At 31.6% G+C, this 18,393-nt stretch overlaps 2 protein-coding genes across 2 annotated transcripts in view; both read left to right on the forward strand.

Moving 5' to 3' along the window:
• LOC143085197 (uncharacterized) overlaps positions 1-10,529 on the forward strand; it is a 35,031-nt gene extending 24,502 nt beyond the window's left edge. The window contains exon 4 of the mRNA XM_076261429.1: positions 10,360-10,529. Within this exon, the coding sequence (XP_076117544.1) occupies positions 10,360-10,490 (131 nt within the window). The 3' untranslated portion in view covers positions 10,491-10,529. The remainder of the gene's footprint in view (positions 1-10,359) is intronic.
• Positions 10,530-13,150: 2,621 nt separating this feature from the next.
• LOC143043146 (uncharacterized) lies at positions 13,151-17,397 on the forward strand. Its single transcript, XM_076215588.1, has 4 exons — positions 13,151-13,289; positions 14,630-14,774; positions 16,033-16,113; positions 17,265-17,397. The coding sequence occupies exons 1-4, from the start codon at positions 13,269-13,271 to the stop codon at positions 17,351-17,353; spliced, it is 336 nt and encodes a 111-aa protein (XP_076071703.1). The 5' UTR covers positions 13,151-13,268; the 3' UTR covers positions 17,354-17,397.
• Positions 17,398-18,393: the final 996 nt, after the last annotated feature.

Genomic DNA, 18,393 nt, shown 5'->3' on the forward strand with positions numbered 1-18,393 from the left:
CATAACGGTCAACTAACTCGTGATGGTGTCCTTTAAGTTTTTGAAGAGAAGATTTCAACTTCATCATTCGGAACTTTTGGTACACAAATGTTCAAAGAAACAAATATTGAACTTCATAAAAATTCAAATGAAAGTCCAGTTTCAAATTAGATAATTACAATTAAAAGCTAAAAAGCATCAAACGAATGGAAACCAGTCATATTCCGGACTTGAAACAGACATCTCCTGATGTAGAAAACGGTGATTACACCTGATTTTATAGCTTACTAAATATAAGCGTATGACTTACTTGTGAGCAACAACCCTTTTACATGGATTACTTCTACAATATTGAAATAGCACAGTTCAGATTTGAAATTTTACTTCAGATATTATTTTACCTTGTAGATAACTTCTCTTATTATTATTTTTTTTTATCTCATACGTCTGCAAACTTCTGTCAATGATTGCACCAATACGTCAAATAAAACAACGAATGCTGTGTTGACGTTATATGTGCTTTTCCTAAGCAGTTGGAATAGTGTGAATACATTATGTAGAAGACCCTTGCTTACAATCATCACTGATAAGTGTCTGTAGACATACGTGTCTTTACGCTTTGCGTACACAATTTTACCTTTCTTATATATGTGATGAGTTTATTCTTTAGATGTTTTGTCTGTTTTCTGATGTTTTGAGCACTTTTCAACATATTGTTATAGTTACCGTTATATCACGTGTTAGTAGAAGGTGGCGCTTTTAAAGAAAGCGTGTTTAATCCTTTCACATTCTTAAATGCCTATTATCCCAAGCCGGGAGACTGTAATTCAGCGATTGCTTCTGGTTAATGTTTCATATTTGTTTTCGTAAACTGTTTTGTTTTAAATTATGCCGTTAATCGAACTGTTTCATATTGTTTTCTGTTGGAGAATTTGACAGTCGATCATATGCATCAATAAACACTAGTCCGTGACCCCATGCCTTTTTATGTTAGTTCTACAGTTTCAAGCATTAAATGCTTCTTTGTTTTAATTTTAAAAGAAGTGGCGGTCATAATATTTCACCTATTGATATTGATACAGCTACGTTTAGGAGCTATTTTGTGTAAAATTTGTACTACTTTCTTTTATGTTCTGTCCGATTGGGTCCGATTTACTGGTTCTATACCTATACGGTATGGGTTGTTTTCTGAATTTTGAAGACAAAACTTTTGCCTTAAGGATGTACTTAGGTGAGTTTAGGTAAAAAATAAGAAATTAAGAAACGAAAATTGATAGTATTAGCTGGTAGAGCATCAATTAAGGATAAAGATAAGCTAAATATATTGATAGATCATGGACCTCCTTTTCGAGATATTTGAGATTTAAAAGATGGCGGGAAAAGGCTGACTCGGACTTTTACCTTATATTTGTATCGGTATAATTTGGGTCTCAAAACAAAAGAAAGAAAATCAAGAATCTTCTAAAATTTTGGTAATGACCTTTCATGAGCTATTAAGTCTAATATGAAAAAATAAATGGGTGTTATGGGGCAAAATATGTTACATTGTATTGTATGGAAAAACACCAAGGAGTCCGAACATTTGACACAAATTCCAAAACCTCACCTAAGTACATCCTTAAAATGATACCATCTACTTCATTTGAACTTGTGATATTTCAGGAAGATCTAATCAGTTGTATGCAAAACTAATGTAGAAATAAACAGTTAGAAAAATATTAAAATTTACCCTCATAAATTTTACCATCCCCTTTCATCGCTTTCTTGCAAATGAAGCGTACATGCAGTTTGTGTCATATATATGTGGATATGTATGTAATCAGAGTCGTCCATAGCTTTTATATACAGGAATTATTATGGTAAAATCTAATTTCTTTTTGGTGTATTCATGGCAACAATATTTGTTATAAAATATTGCTAATAGGGAGAAAAAGATGTCGCATGGTTCCCCAAAATTTGGCCAGAAGTTGAATCTCAATCGCTTGGAGTAATACCTTTTTTAATCTGTCTACATATATGTATCAAGAAATCTAATGAAAATCATGTCTTTCATCTCATTTGTTTTGTAAAATTGCGTCAAAAACGTCGTGTAGAAGTAAACATTACATTTATTTCTGGACATATGACCGGTATAGCTATGAAATAAGGAAATTCAAAAATAAAACATGTAAAAAATAATCGTTATGTTCTTATAAACCATCATTGAAAGCTAAATTAGTATTCAGCTGTCTAAAAATAATTGTTTTTGCACAATATCTTTCATATTTGAAAAATCCAACAGGGCCAAAATGCGAAACCAAATTTCTAACTGTGTATTACTACCTTAACAGTTAATATTCTTTTCAAAGTCTCAATTTTGATTAATTTTTCTGTGTTCTGATATATCATTGAAGTAAAATAGCCTCTTATTTTTGGGAATTGGTTGAGTATTGAATACTTGATGAAGGTTAGCATGTTATTATTGTTATGTTATGTTATTAGCAGTATACACTTTAACGCAACATAAACTTTATTTAAAGAAAGATGCCAAGTTAAAGAGTAAAATCTCATATCTACCTCAATTTTTGTAAAATTTTAAAATCTGCACCTCTTTTGTCTGTATTTTAATATTAAAAAATCTTAATAAGATCTCTGATGATGCAAAATTGTACAAAATTTAGCAATTTTCTGCATACCAAACACTTGATTAAAAAAGTTGGTAAAAGGGAATAAGTTTCTCACTGCTGAATCAACAATGCATTAATATATGCCAACATGTAGCATGAAATATTTATACAAATGATAATTTGATATATTCGCAAAAAATACAACGCGTACAGATATAAGCATAGTGTCATAATGTCTTATTTTGGTTGCTAATGACTGTAAAGAATAAAATTGACATATCTTGGCATTCATAAACACTTAATCCACTCAGAAATTGATTTGAGGTATGTAAAGTCTTTAATTATTTAATTCTGAGCTTTGTTAGTATGCCATAAGGTAGCAATAAATAGTTAGGAAAAAATATCCAAATTTACCCTCATAAATTTTAGCATCCCCTTTTCATTGCTTTCTTGCAAATGAAGCTTACTGTTATCGTCATATATGTTCACATGTATGTAATCATAATGTCCCATATATTTTATATGTAATAGTTAAAACGAAAAAAAATAGAATTTCTTTTTTGTGTATCTATGGCAACCATATCCATTTTTTGTCATATAATATTGCAAAAAGGGAGAAAAAGATGTCGCATATTTCTCCAAAATTTGGCCAGAAGTAGAATCTAAATTGCTTGGAGTAGTAGCTTTTCTGAAACTGTTTACATATATCTATCAAGAATTCAATGAAAATCATTTGTCTTTCATCTATTTTTGTTTGTAAAATTGCGTCAAAAACTTCGTGTACAAAAAAAGTGTTTGTAACTATTAACAATAACCACAATAAACCTATGTCTCGTACCAAAGAACTAGCCAAGGAATTTGTTTTTGTCCCGGCTGATAAAGTTGCTAATAATATTATTATTGTTTGACGTACATTTTACATTGAGGTTCTGAAAAAAGAAATTTCTAATTCACCAACATTCCAAATGACTGCATTTTCAGAAAACGACATCTGTAACAAACATAAACTTTTAGCTACCACTTTACAAGCAGAACCAAATACAATGAAAGTCCCAACTATGTATTGGCTTCTGAAGCTACACAAAACACTTTACAAATATAGATTTATTTTGTCTGCAAGCCATTGTTCCACTACTAAATTGTCTATTCTCCTTACCAGTACACTTGGTAAAATCAAAATCCAGATAATAAATTGTTTAAATAAGGCCTTCAAAAATAGTGGAATTAATTACTTTTGGAATGTCAAGAACTCCTTGGAAATACTTGATAAATTGCATGCCTATATTGGTGATTTTGAATCTGTTCAAAGTTTTGATTTTTCTACCCTGTATACCACATTGCCTCGCATTCTCATTAAGACAAAAATTTACACATCTTATTAAATGGGCATTTAAAAAGTCAGAATGTGAATATATATGTTCAAACTCTTTTAGGTCATTTTTTAGTAGCAATAAACAAAAACACGATGTCAATTGGACATGCTTTGATACTATATATGCCCTTGAATTTTTACTAGATCACATTTTTGTTCACTCTGGAGTGTCTGTATATCGTCAGGTTATCGGAATTCCAATGGGGACTAACTGTGCACCACTTATTGCTGACCTGTTTTTGTATTGCTATGAGTTACAATTTATGACAAAAATCAGCAAAGACCCATCGAAACAACATCTGATAAACAAATTTAATGATACTTTTAGATATTTGGATGATATTTTGGCTCTCAATAATGACGACTTCAGTATGTATACTAAAGAAATTTATCTTGTTGAACTTACTTTAAATAAAGCTAATACTAACAATGACCACTGCCCTTTCCTCGATCTTGATATCTATATCACTAACGGAAAGTTTAATTATTCATTTTTAGATGGTGACGTTGAACTTCCCTTGTCACCATCTTACGGTGTTTATATATCTCAACTTGTACGATTCGCTCGTGAATGTAACAATGTTTTATATTTTAAGGAGAGAAATTTATGTATTACTGAAAAATTATTACACCAGGGTTTTCGATATAACAAACTAGTCAAAACATTTACTAAATTTTATCTTCGGTATAAGGACATCATTTGTAAAAATAGCTCAACATGCAGGCTTCTTATACGTTCAGGTATTTCACATCCAATTTTGTATGAAAATATTCTTTATAAAGCACAAAAATGTCAATATTCACTATTGAAACTAAAAAAACCTTTAAATAGACTTATTAAGAAGGGATATAGTTACGATACTGTTGTCAGGTAATTAAAGATTGCATATTTTGGCGTTAATATTGATACACTTATGGGGTCTTTGCATCGGAACACATTCATTCAAAAACCAGTTATTGGCATGACACGGGTTATGTTCTTCTCATACATGTTATGATGGTATGATATTAAACCCCTAACGGGAAGGATTGTGCCTGATATTCATATGATGAAATCATAATTTTTCAATCAGTTTAATTGAAGTCTGGAGCTGGCATGTCAGTTAAGTGCTAGTAGTCTGTTGTTATTTATGTATTATTGTCATTTTGTTTATTTTCTTTGGTTACATCTTCTGACATCAGACTCGGACTTCTGTTGAACTGAATTTTAAATGTGCGTATTGTTATGCGTTTACTTTTCTACATTGGCTAGAGGTATAGGTCCCAAGTCAAGAGCCTCTGGCCTTTGTTAGTCTTGTATTATTTTAATTTTAGTTTCTTGTGTACAATTTGGAAATTATAATGGCGTTTATTATTACTGAACTAGTATATATTTGTTTCGGGGACAGCTGAGGGACGTCTCCTGGTGCGGGAATTTCTCGCTACATTGAAGACCTGTTGGTGACCTTCTGCTGTTGTTTTTTCTATGGTCCGATTGTTGTCTCTTTGACACATTCCCCATTTCCATTCTCAATTTTATTATTGTAAATATTACATTGATTTCCTGACCTATTTAATGCATTTTATTGCTTAATACCTTTCATATTTGAAAATTCTTCCGGGGCAAAAATGCAAAACCAATTTCTAACTGTGTATTGCAATACAAAAAATATGAGAAGGACCAACGGACGGATGGATAAAAGTTACAGAGTTTACCTGATTTATTTTGAAGCAGTTGTATGTAAAAAGTTTTGTAAAAACAATGGAGTAATTTCTTGAATGCTGGAAATATAGTTTTTTTTTCAAATCTGTAAGAAAAACAGGAAATTGCGACAATAATTTATTGGAAATGGTTGTTCTGTTGTGTAAATATATATGTTGAAACTGGTTCATAGTATATGAAAAAAAAAAATCAAATGGCCAAAATCTACGTTTTGTTTATCTTTTTTATGCATATATATTAAAAAAATCGCATCCGCTCTTTCTCATAAAGATTTTGACAGTGTAGTGAACTACCAGTGAGACAAATAATATCAAAATTATAGAAACTTCTACCAGCTCTAACTCAAAATATTGACAAATTTGTGTTAAAGGGGTTTAATTCAGTTTGACTGCTTCAGACGTGATAAAACTTGACCTTTTTGAACTGGACCAAATCACTACTTAACATAAAGATTCCGCACCCCATTTGTTAACATGTAATTGCATCCTCTACTTAATATTTCATGCATTTGATATCAAGAACTAAATTGGGAAATTGTATCAAATAAAACATGCAAGTTATACACTGTTTACACTAGGGACTATATTTTGGTAGACAACGAAAACCAAAGGACGCTAATTGTGTCCTTGGACCATATGTTGCAATTATATAAAATCAAATCCTCACTTTTAAATCTAGTCACTGAATGTGCTGAGTTTCCATTTCGTTAGAAAAATATAAATACAAGCTGTGACATTTGTACAATTTCAATACTAAAGTTTGCTATAAGACCATATTTAAATAATAAAGCATACTTTTAAAACATAGCTGAATACTAGACTTGATGTAATACGATGTAGTTTTATGATAGAAATGTATCCGCTACTGGAACAAACAGCTTAACCAACTGTTCAGAAACTATCACAATAAATATTCTGAAATAATGAAGATTACAAGTTTTATTCGTTCAGATTGTACGTGTTTTATGAATAATCCGGTTATCAAAAACGCCCACTCAGTTTAGTATAATAAGATTAGAAAATTTCATTTGAAAATAAGAATATAAGGAAGATGAAGTATTTCATTATACTAGTAAGTATATTTTACAATAGTGGTGTATCTCCAGAATACCACAAAAAATAAACATGACTGATCATTTGGTAGCTTTTTGGACCAGGGGTTTGTGTTCATATTGCATTTTTGGTATAAAGTCTTTTTTTATCAAATCATGATGGTTTTTTTTTTCAGCACAAGTGTTGCACCATTTTTTTAAAAGAAAGAAGGTTTTAAGGAACACATGCTCATTTAACTTATTAAATTGATCATTTAGTATTCGATAATTATGTAAAAGAAATTCGAGGCCGAGTATGACAATTTGACTGTGAACAACAACAGTGATAGATCTTGAAACCGTTTAACACAAAGCTAGACTCTTAATTTCTTAATATTTTTTTACATTCATAAACGGATATTTTGATAAAAATACATTATATCCAGTTTCCTATCAGCGACAATTGTTATAAAATATGTCTTCATTGTTGATACTACCTGCGTCATTTAATGTTATTGTAGAGTATATTAGGGATAGCATTGTGTACCAATTATCATTTAAGATTGAAAAGAAGTACAAAATGTACCAAATCATATGACTGTACTTCAACCGCACCTTGCTGTAGGGATGCTAACAATCATACAATTACCGCAGACCAGCAAAAACACTATGGTATGTTATTGCTTTACTGTTGCTGAAGAATGTTTAGATTATCTGTAACAAATATCTGTAAAAAAGTCAGATTTTTTTATTCTGGAAAGGTAAATGTTTTCCGCACAGTTCATGGGATAAATGAACGAGCGTATTTGTAAATACTTGAAGTCTGTAAACGCAAATTGTATATTGACATTTTTACGAAACGAAACGAAGTTGTTTTGTCTTATGGTTAAAAACAGTCTATCAAGCCTAAGTATAAAATTGTTAATAATATAGATCTAGGATTACTCCCAGAAGGTAGGATCAATGCATTTCCAGTTTCTGTTTAAGTTAATTATTCAAAGGCTCACGCATACCATCTCATGTTTTATCATGTTTGACAAATTGACTAATCAGTTTTTTCCATTTTTCGTTAAATATTGTTTTTCCAAGTTTAACTGCAGTTTTTTTTTAAATATTTAAGAAAATAGTTTTAACAACATACTAACATACACAGTAAAACAAAACGAATCTTCAAACTATCGTAAAGCCGTGGCACATATCTTATCTGAATGTGACCTACCGAATAAGCCTATTAACCGGGTTTGTAATAACATAAGAAACACGACGAGTGCCACATGTGGAACAGGATCTACTTACCCTTCCGGAGCACCTGAGATCACTCCGAGTTTTTGATGGGGTTCGTGTTGCGTAGTCTTTACTTTTCTATGTTGTGTCATGTGTACTACAGTTTGTCTGTTTGTCTTTTTCATTTTTAGCCATGGCGTTGTCAGAGAATTTTTTATCTATGAGAGTTAGAATGTCCCTGTGGTACCTGTCGGCCATCTTTTAAACATACATTGTTGATGTTTTCTCTGAAATCATTAATATACTTTAACTGATTCGGACCATTTTTATGAATAGCTTATTTCAAATGCCAAGTGTTATATCCCAGAAATAAAAACTGTTTATTAGATATCTGCTAACTCTATTAAAAAAGTTGCATTTTGTTTTGGCTTGGTTGGTTGTTTTGTCCTTTTTCGTATTTTGTACGATTTTGTAATTTGATTTAGAATCTTTCAGTTTGGATTTTCACTTATGTATCTGTAGTCTCTGTTAATATCTTCCGTATGATATGAATGTATACCTATTTTTTCAGTCCATGTTCCAGGGGGGTTAAGTGGAACTTGTTCCAGTGTACTTGGAAAGAAGGGTGATATATGTGACTCCTCCTGTGGATGCGAATCTGGTAACTGTACAACGATTATTAAAACAAAAAAAAAAGAATTTTATTTTTAATACGTGAACAGACAAGCGAATGTTATCATATGAGACACAGAAAACCCGAAGTTAAAATGAAATGTATCACATCTTCAACACAATGAGACAATCATTTTTCACTTGTTCTTTAAAATATTTTGTGAAAATTGTCAGAGATCATAAATCAATGAAAAGTTAAAAAAAATGAAAGCATAGTCTTGACCATTGACCTTCACCTCAAAGTCATGTTTATGTGCCTATGACCTCAAATACTAATACCGTAACTCTCTATTACTTACCATTTATGATCAGCTGATACATTGACATATCACTTCTGTCAAATAGAAAAGGTAAAATAACTCTCATATGGAGTCAGGATATAAGAAGCAATTAAGTTAAATGCATTTGTCGATTTTTTTATTCTTACAGAGGGGAAAGTCAGAACAAATTTAAACAAATGTGGAAAGACATAATAAAATCGTCATTTATCTTTTTAGACCATCGAGATTCTTAAGGTGTAATACCACCAAATCATTATACGTCACATTCGGTTGTAAAGGAAAATAAGTAAAAAAAAATGCTCTTGAATTTGACAGTTGTAGGTAATTAATCCTACATTTTTGTTGCAGTAAAACATATCTGTGTCATAAACATGTCTTGGGTATTTTAAAGCACCATTATTTTTATATTTGGGGTTTCTATACAATATTTTTCAAACTTGAGGTAACATGATTACTAAAACTTGTACACAGGTTAATTGAGAGAAGAAATTTGATTATCCCCGGCTTAGTATATATCTAGGATTTTGATTGGTTAATGCACGTCGTTACAAAACCCATAGCCCCTTGGTATTGCTAACCCATATCCCCGGACGTTGCTTACCATTATCCCGGGGAACTTCACGGAAGTTTTCCTTAGTTCCATGATTGCTCCTTGTGAAATATTGAATTCTGTAGATTATCCATGATGTTTGTAATTAAATATTTAATCCATTAACGATTTTGTCCTATTATGCCGATCTTTACACTCATTCCATTAAATGCATCACTTGACTGCCACATTTTCAGGGAATGGGACTACTGACCTACCTATGCAAATGACTCACGTTGAAATCACATCATCTATGACGTAACTCTCACAACATTGAGCGCCAAATTTGACTTAATCCAGTTTCTCTGTCTCCGTATTAAAAACGTCTTTAATAATATTTGACTACCTGTAGGGTTCTACCAAAGGTAGTACCTACACCCCGTAGAAACTATGTAAAATTTCCAACTTTCAATAAAACCTTTTTAGATAATGAAGATAATGAAGAAAACGTTGTTTTCACGTTACACTTTGTACCCGAATTTCCATAAAACTCGCCCGATTCGGACTAAGATCGGGGATAAATTCGTTATCTACGTTCATATCTGTAGATATGGATATTTTAACACCCTTCAGTACCCTGAACACGGATATGAACGTAGATAACTTATATTGGTTGACTTCCAGTGATAATTATTTTCTTGTATGCAATGAAATGTTATGTGAATTGTGAATTAGTACTGGACAGGATAAAGCTTTACTCATGCCAAGTATTTCGTTATTCAAAACAAAGATAAATTCTGCACATTTTTTTTAGAAAATGCAAATTTAACAAAGACTAATAGGGGAAATCAATGGTGGTATTACACCTTAAGTAAAACCATTTGTATTTCACTCAAATCTAAATCCAAAAGAAATACACATATATATATATATTTATATATATAATATGATTTTTCTAATTCAGGTTATACATGTTATCGACCAATGTCTGGACATTGCTGTCCCCCAAGGAGATGTTATAATGCCACGTGGGTAGAAGAGCGGCAGCTCTACTGGGCTAATTGTCGCCCACCAACTTGTCATTATCCTCATTAATGCATATATATACTATTACAAAATAAAAATATGAAACAGCGTATTTGTAATTTATGGTAGAGAAAATTTTATGCTTTAGTTCTCAGCAGATTTCATCTTGACCTGATTAATGGGCAAAATTTGATTATGACAACTTTTCCCGCTTTCTTCTGATTAAGTGCTTGTGATGTGTAGCCACATTTTTTTGTATCTAATACACGCTTCTGTCGTATTCACTTATCTAAGGAAAATACATAGATTCAAATAATGGCTTACAAATTCTGCTCTAATAAATCGTTACGGTCCGTTCGGAAACCCTGTTCATATTACAAAAGAGGCGAAAGATATCAAATCAAATGTATCTTAAAACTTATATATGGATTACAAACTTAAAACATCACAGCAGTAACGAAAGCACAACAGTATATAAATCACTACATAGAAGACAATTATCCTTTGTTATTATCATATGCTAAAATTATTTTCAGATATGCAGTTTCTCGTGTAAGCATTTGTTGTCCTCACGTTTAAGAAGGCTTTTTACAGGCTTTGTACATGTATTGATAATACAAAGAACACTATTTATCTTTATCTTTATTGTAAATGTTTACATAACAAAAATCATTATAACAAAAAATCGTTTTAATATTGTACTTCATATATATTGATTAATACATTACAAGATTAAGAATGGCATATTCCTCGTCTGGTTACAAGTTCCATTCTTCATTACATATTGACAGTATCTTTGAGCTTTGTTTGGTTATATCCACACTCATTCTGCAGATCCAACAGGTAAACAGATCGTCTACGGACCTGGTCGTCATTCCTATTTTCTGTTTTTTTTTTTTTTTTTTAATTAGCCAGCTTATTTTGTTGTTTGATGATCCTATATTGAAACATATGTACACAAAATATTTGTTACCTACATGGGTATAATGTCCTTAACCAAAAATAAATTCATTACAATGATACAAAAAAAGCCAAACTCTATGTCGTTCTTATGACAATTTGAAGAATCAATATGAAATCAGTTGACAGTAAATATCTAGAAGTCAAGTTCAACTACCTACAGAAGGTCCACATCTTTCATTGATACTTCTAGTTCAGTGATTGTTACGTCGCATGTCTATTACTCTCTTTCATGAAATCAACAATATTGGCTACAAAAAGAAATTAGTGTCATGGAATCCTTATCTGCATTGTTTCTTCAGGTGTTTTCGTTCTCTTCACGTTTAAAAGATACAATTACTTTATAAAATTTGATAATGGTCATTGACAGAAATCGTGCATAGGATAACGTAAATATAATAATTGAATAATCGAGGTAAACATGTTTTTATTGTATAAATAAGCCATTTTTAAATTAAATTGCTCTGGTATAATCTGCCTCTATTTCTATTTTTGAAATCCGAATGAGATTTTTTCGATGTTTTAAAGATCCATTGGTGCCATTGGTGGCCTCTGTTGTTTTTCTGTTCTTCGGTCGGGTTGTTGTCTCTTTGAAACATTGCCCATTTCCTTTCTCAATTTTGTAGACATATAATTGATGATCAATTTCATTAATGAAATAAAACCGTATGCAACTGCACCTGTATTAATAGCATGTAAGTAAAGAACAATATACTCTACTTAGGGTTTGTTTTCGTGAACAGTAAACACGTGTTATGTCCTGAGGAGGTCACAGACGATACCATAAAATGCCTTTAAACATGTTTTTTCGTAAGATCTTGTTCAGTTATATACATAATGATATAAAATTACTTAAAATAATTATAAGCTGCATATATATTTTTTATCGCGTAAAAAGCAGATCTAGTACTTGAGTTTTTCTTTTTACTAAACACTTTTTGTAAGAAACAAAATAGCAATTGTTTGAATAATATCCGGCTGCAATCTTATTAGCATTTGAATTGGCATGCATAAAAATTGGTTTCCCACTTGATACACGATGTTTTAATAATCTGTTTTTCCCTTAAGAATGATAACCACAGAACACTGTTTTTTTATTATTTAGGGAATACAATGCATATACTAAAGAGGAATATGAATGATTCGTCACTATACTACAATACAACTCGTTTTATTATCAGTTCAAATGCTAGATTCTATCTACTTTTTTACTGTTTTAATTTCTTTGTGGTTGTATGACATTTGTGTGAATTTTAAGTGCATTCTTTTAGGAAAATTTCAAAATATTCTTACACCAACCTGACAAATTTTGATACGCTAAGGAGGTTTTCGTTTTTTTATACTTTCGTATGGCTTGTTATAATGTAAAAGTGGGACAATTATAGATAATTACATCAAATAAGTAAATCTAGTTAAATTCGTATTCTTGTGATCGCATGGACTGTGGAAGGTAGTGTGTAAGATCACAGCCGAAATTGTATCAAGGACTTCCTTTTAAAGGGATTTACTGCTTCACCACAAGAAACGTGCAAATAAGTATAGGTTGTAATGAACATATTTGCCATCACAGTGTTCTTACAATTTAGCTAAATTGTCATCAGTTTTATTTTTACTTTTGTTCATGTACATTCTCTCAAATGTCTACACATTTAATAGTTCATTCCAACTTTGTAGCTTCGAGTTTTTATATAATAAAGTGTTATGTTCAACTACATGCTTACATGCATAACAATTACATGAAATCCATTCTGCATAAACAAATATAATCTGTCGCCGTAACATATGTCGTTTAATCGACGAACTTTTATGAAGTTTTGTTTTGGACAATAAAGAGTGGTGGAATCTGTATATACAGCAGTTGAAAAATAAGGATATTACTCTGAAAAAATGCAGAAATTCATAATACTGGTAAGAAGGCTATTTTTAATATGCATATTTAATGCAACTAAAAAACTACTGTAACCTAACTAATATTCGCGAGCGATTTATTTTCGCGACTGTCTCGATTCGAAAAATATCGCTAATATAAATCGTCGCGAATATATAAAATTTGGATTTTTCCTAACTTAAGTACATCAGATAAATTTGAGAATCGCGAAATTAAATCGCCGCGAAATAGGCTAGAATGGGCTAAACGCGAAATAAATGTATCCACAAAAATAAGTTGGTTTACAGTATGTCAATCGCACTCTTTTTACCATTTTCGGCGGAATCTTTTTTTTAAACTGTGAATAGAGCATAAAATTTCTCCAAATATTTTGCATAATAGTATATTATATACCACTTACACTAAAAATGTAAAAGGTTTCTTTGGGCTACAATGAAGCTTAGAATGACCTATTGAATGTTAAACATGTTGCCTAATCCTGTAAACTGAATGTAAGTAATTTATATTGTGTAAACCACAAGACCACCTCAGAAACTTGTAAATTGGAATAGTTGTGCACAATCTATCTCAAATTAATAGATCAAGTCGGTTAACCAAAGAAACCAAAAGCAAAAAGGAAATTAAAATTATTGTTATTATACCTCACATTATAAAGTAATTATTTGATTGGCTAATAAGAACCACGTGTCATAGTTTAATTTCGATGTTTATCCGAAATTTTGACAGGAGCGATATAATAATCCCAACAAATTGAAGGCTCCATCACACAACCCTATTATTCCTCGGTGAATAACCCCGACAAATTGAAATATCCATCGTAGAACCCTATTATTTACCGGTGAATAACCCTTGTCTTACCTCAATAAACACGAGCTAATGCCCTTTACAATATGACGTCACTTAACGTCAGATCAACAAAAACAAATATAGCTACGGCAAGGTTCATCAAGTGACAAAGAAACTAAACCGAACACTAAACCGAACAAGACTTGGAAAATTTCATCTAGTGTCGACGAATATCTCTTGTAAAAGGACCTCATTAGAGCCATTTATATTTTAAAGAAGAAGTCAACCCTTGTTGTACATACGCGAAATGGTATTAGACACAAAATAGTTTTCTAACTTACATTTTTGAGGTAAGTATTTTGGCAATTTTTTATTGTAATTTTATCGTAAGTTTGTTCGTTCGGTATATTATTCAATCATGGCCAATTACAATGTAAGACGGTAAATATCCAACACTGTCTAAAAGAGTAAGGGTTATTCCCCTCCGGCTAAAGCCCCCATGGAATAACCCGTATTTGGGTTGACAATTTTGCGGGCCATAATTGTATACTGTCATTAACCCTGATCTTTGTAGAGTGCAGTATGTTTTATGTTGTGTACTAGTTTTCCGTTAACCCAGTGGACCCAGTGTAGCTTCTCTCATGATTGTACTACAACCGCTCCCTGCTGCAGAGATGCTTACGGTAATGCACTTCCTGGAGTTGGCTTTGGTTACATTGGTATGTTATTAATGCCTAATGCACTTCCATAATTGTTTTGCGGAAAGTCTCAATAAAGTAATTAAAAATCATTTATACTATTTTCCGATATATGAAACACGAATATCTACGAGTATCTTAATTCAGAATACTTAAGTGAATACCTGCGTAGTCGACATGGAATAGATTCAGATAAATTAGTTATCATAAAAATAAATCCAAAGATATCAGGAGTATAACGTTGTACGCCAAATGATCGTTTCGTCTTCAAATAAAGGCAACAGCTTTTCGAAATTTATAAATCGATTGAAAAAAAACAATTCCGGGTTACAAACTTAAACTGAGGGAAACGCATCAAATATAAGAGGAAAACTAGAATACAAAAAAACAACAACATTAAAATGTAACACACACAGAAACGAACTAATATGCAAAGGTGTTGTTTAAAACAAAAACATGAAAATTAAGTACGAAGTTGAGGAGCATAATTATTCTTGTTTTACACTTTTAAATGTGGACACAAGCTGAATAAAGAAATCCTTTTTTACAACTTGTATTTTGATGATTGCATTTTAGAAATATGTTTTTCTCTCAATATAATTGCATCAATATCGAAGTTATCATGCAAGTAACAGTTTTACTATACACATTCAGATGTATATATATATATATATATATATATATAAACACTATTAGGTCAATGAAAGAAAAATATGAATATTTTCGTATGAGGCTGAGAAACTGGGGAAGGGCGAGGTTCTACCGAGCCCTTCCCCAGTTTTGCGTCGAGTACAAAAAATTTGATATTTTTCTGACATTGACCTAATATTGTTTTTATACTGCAATTTGAATAAATCAATTCATAGCTATTTAAATTGTAACACAAATTTCAAACTTATTTCCATCCCTTAATGAAGCCCTGACTGGAAAAAGTGTTCCATAATGAAATTGACATTGCACAAAATATGGCTGTGTTACTATATTTAGGAAATAAACACAACTAATTGCAGTATAAATATATTTATCTTAACCGAAATGATAAAAGTTAGTATCCGTATTTTGTCTTTTCGATTTTCCGCTTCTGTTTTGATATAACAGTGGCATTCAAATTACTGGTTCGCCACATTGTCGTCTTCGCACTCCGCGTCTATGCAATGTCGATTTCTTTCTTAAATGACTTGACATTTCTAGTTTGAAGCTACATTGTGATAATTATATACATTGTGTACTCTTCAGATGATATTGATATACTTAAATTATCAATTTTGACAATCATTAGGAAACCAACTTAGTGGAGCTTGTTCAAGTACTCTTGGTGAGCAGGGGGCTTCTTGTAGTTCTTCTTGTGGTTGTAAATCAGGTAGGTCTGTCTTTCCAAATCAATCATGAAAATGCATGTAAAATAAACGTTTATATATGTTGGTCAACAAGAGAAAAACAATTGTCAGAGTTGAACTAGTATACTAGCGGTATTCGATCTCTTGCTACTGAGATATCGTGGCATCAAATCGCCTTGCACTATGCCCGTTGAGCACACGACCACTTAGGCTACACAAAACTTCCGGTGGCCGGGTGTTACCTTTACTCGTCATTTTTAATCTGGCGTCGTAACTAAGTACCTGATATATAAAGCATGAATTTGGAATTGTTACAGATCAGCTGAATTATCTATTGTAAAGGATCCTACATGTTAATGTAAGATGCAGTCACAGAAATAATTACTAGTAAATCATATTTAAAGTACGTCCGAACCAGTGACGACTCTCTCTCTATATATATATATATGTATATTAAAGTAGTTTTTATAAGCCATGTTATTTGTTTTATTTACAGAACAGTACGATAAATCAGACTCTTTAATTGTGATTGTTATTTGTTTATGTTGTTTTCAAACTTGCCCAACTTTGAAAATGGGTTTTTATTGTACAATCACACCACATTTGCCTATTATTCTTAAATTTGAACTGGCTTGCGTTAAAACCTGTTTTAAATAATTAACAAAGAAAGAATTTAAAACATTAATCAACATAAAATGATAACTTAAATAAGGGCATACGTTTGATAAGTGTTATATGATGTTATCCGGTAGAGATTGCATTCAAAACAGGGAAGGTTTCTCGTTTTTTTTCTATACAAGTATAAACAATTGTTTAGAATATTTCGTACAGTATTTAAGTTGCATCACACAATATATAGGTATTGTTCATATTTAAGTATTTGTGCTAGGAAGTTTTTTTTTTGTAATACAATGAATACTGTGAAGAAAATTAGAGTTAAACTAGCCTTTTAAGAAAAAAAACCCTAAAACAACAAAAATACAAATTAAAAATAAAAAAATAATTGTTTACAACGAAAAAGACTAACAACAGTATTAAAAATAATCTCTTCAATAGTCAAATAACGTATTTCTAGCTGTCGTACTTTCTTTATATTTTTCTCATAGTCGTGAGTTACATATTGCAATAATACAGACACTTCTATAAAATACTTATTGCAACAATTTTTTGACAGGTTTAACATGTTATGTGCCAACGAGTGGAGGATGCTGTCCTCCAGCGAAATGTTATGATTCCGTCTGGGTAGAACAACAACAACTGTAATGGGCAAATTGTCGTCCACCAAAATGTGTTATTCCTATGTAAAATGGGTCATTTTATCACAAAATAAAGTAATACAACCCGTATATCTTGTTTACTTCGTTGAATACGGAGTAAAACCAATTTATGTTATGTCGTGGTAATGCGTACCAATATATTATCTGTGGATTGTTCTATGTAGTGATGTGTCACTATTTGTTCGGGTAGGGTGAAGTATGATACCTATTAAAAAGTTTAAACTCGCTGCATTTTTTCACCTGTTCTAAATAAAGGCAACAGTAGTATACCGCTGTTCAAACTCATAAATCCATAGACAAAAAACAAAATCGGGGTAACAAACTAAAACTGAGGGAAACGCATAAATATAAGAGGAGAACAACGTCACAACACTACAATGTAACACACACAGAAACGGACCAAGCATCAGACAAAATCCCACGAGAATAACAAATATAACATCAAAACCAAATACATGAATTTGGGGTAGACAAGTACCGTGACGCGTCTTATCGCAATGTCAATTTACACTCAAAAATAAGAGACATGTTCTAAGTCAGGAACCTACTGTTCAATAATTGTCGTTTGTTGATGTGGTTCGTATCGTTTCTCGTTTCTCTTTTTTTGTATATAGGTTAGACTACTGATTTTCTCCTTTGTATGGTTTTAGTCATATGCTGGGGCCCTTTATAGCTTACTGTTCGATGTGAGCCAAGACTCCGTGTTGAAAATGCACTTTGACCTATACTAATTTTTCTTTTACAAATTGTGACTTGGATGGAAAGTTGTCACATTTGCATGCATACCACTTCTTCTTATATCTACCTAAAGTAACCTAATGCATTTAAAAGATTACTCAACTAAGACTCATTGTAATGTACCGAACATGTAACTCAAGCTTTGTTTGGATGCATCAACGTACTTCCAATCATTATATTTCAATATATTACAGTGATATGTATGGTAAGTAGATTACCAGGCTAGTACTTACACGAGCGACACGACGACGGGTGACACCTGTGGAGCAGAATCTACTTGCCCTCAAG

This window comes from Mytilus galloprovincialis, chromosome 8 (assembly GCF_965363235.1).
Source record: "Mytilus galloprovincialis chromosome 8, xbMytGall1.hap1.1, whole genome shotgun sequence".
In the NCBI taxonomy this organism is placed as follows: Eukaryota; Metazoa; Mollusca; class Bivalvia; order Mytilida; family Mytilidae; genus Mytilus; species Mytilus galloprovincialis.

What these genes read in the sequence shown, in the direction of transcription:
- LOC143043146 (XM_076215588.1), top strand. Translation starts at nt 13,269, where the DNA reads ATGCAGAAATTCATAATACTG. An exon ending in AGTTGGCTTTGGTTACATTG is followed by an intron (nt 14,775 to 16,032) that starts GTATGTTATTAA and finishes GACAATCATTAG; the next exon opens with GAAACCAACTTAGTGGAGCT. An exon ending in TTCTTGTGGTTGTAAATCAG is followed by an intron (nt 16,114 to 17,264) that starts GTAGGTCTGTCT and finishes ATTTTTTGACAG; the next exon opens with GTTTAACATGTTATGTGCCA.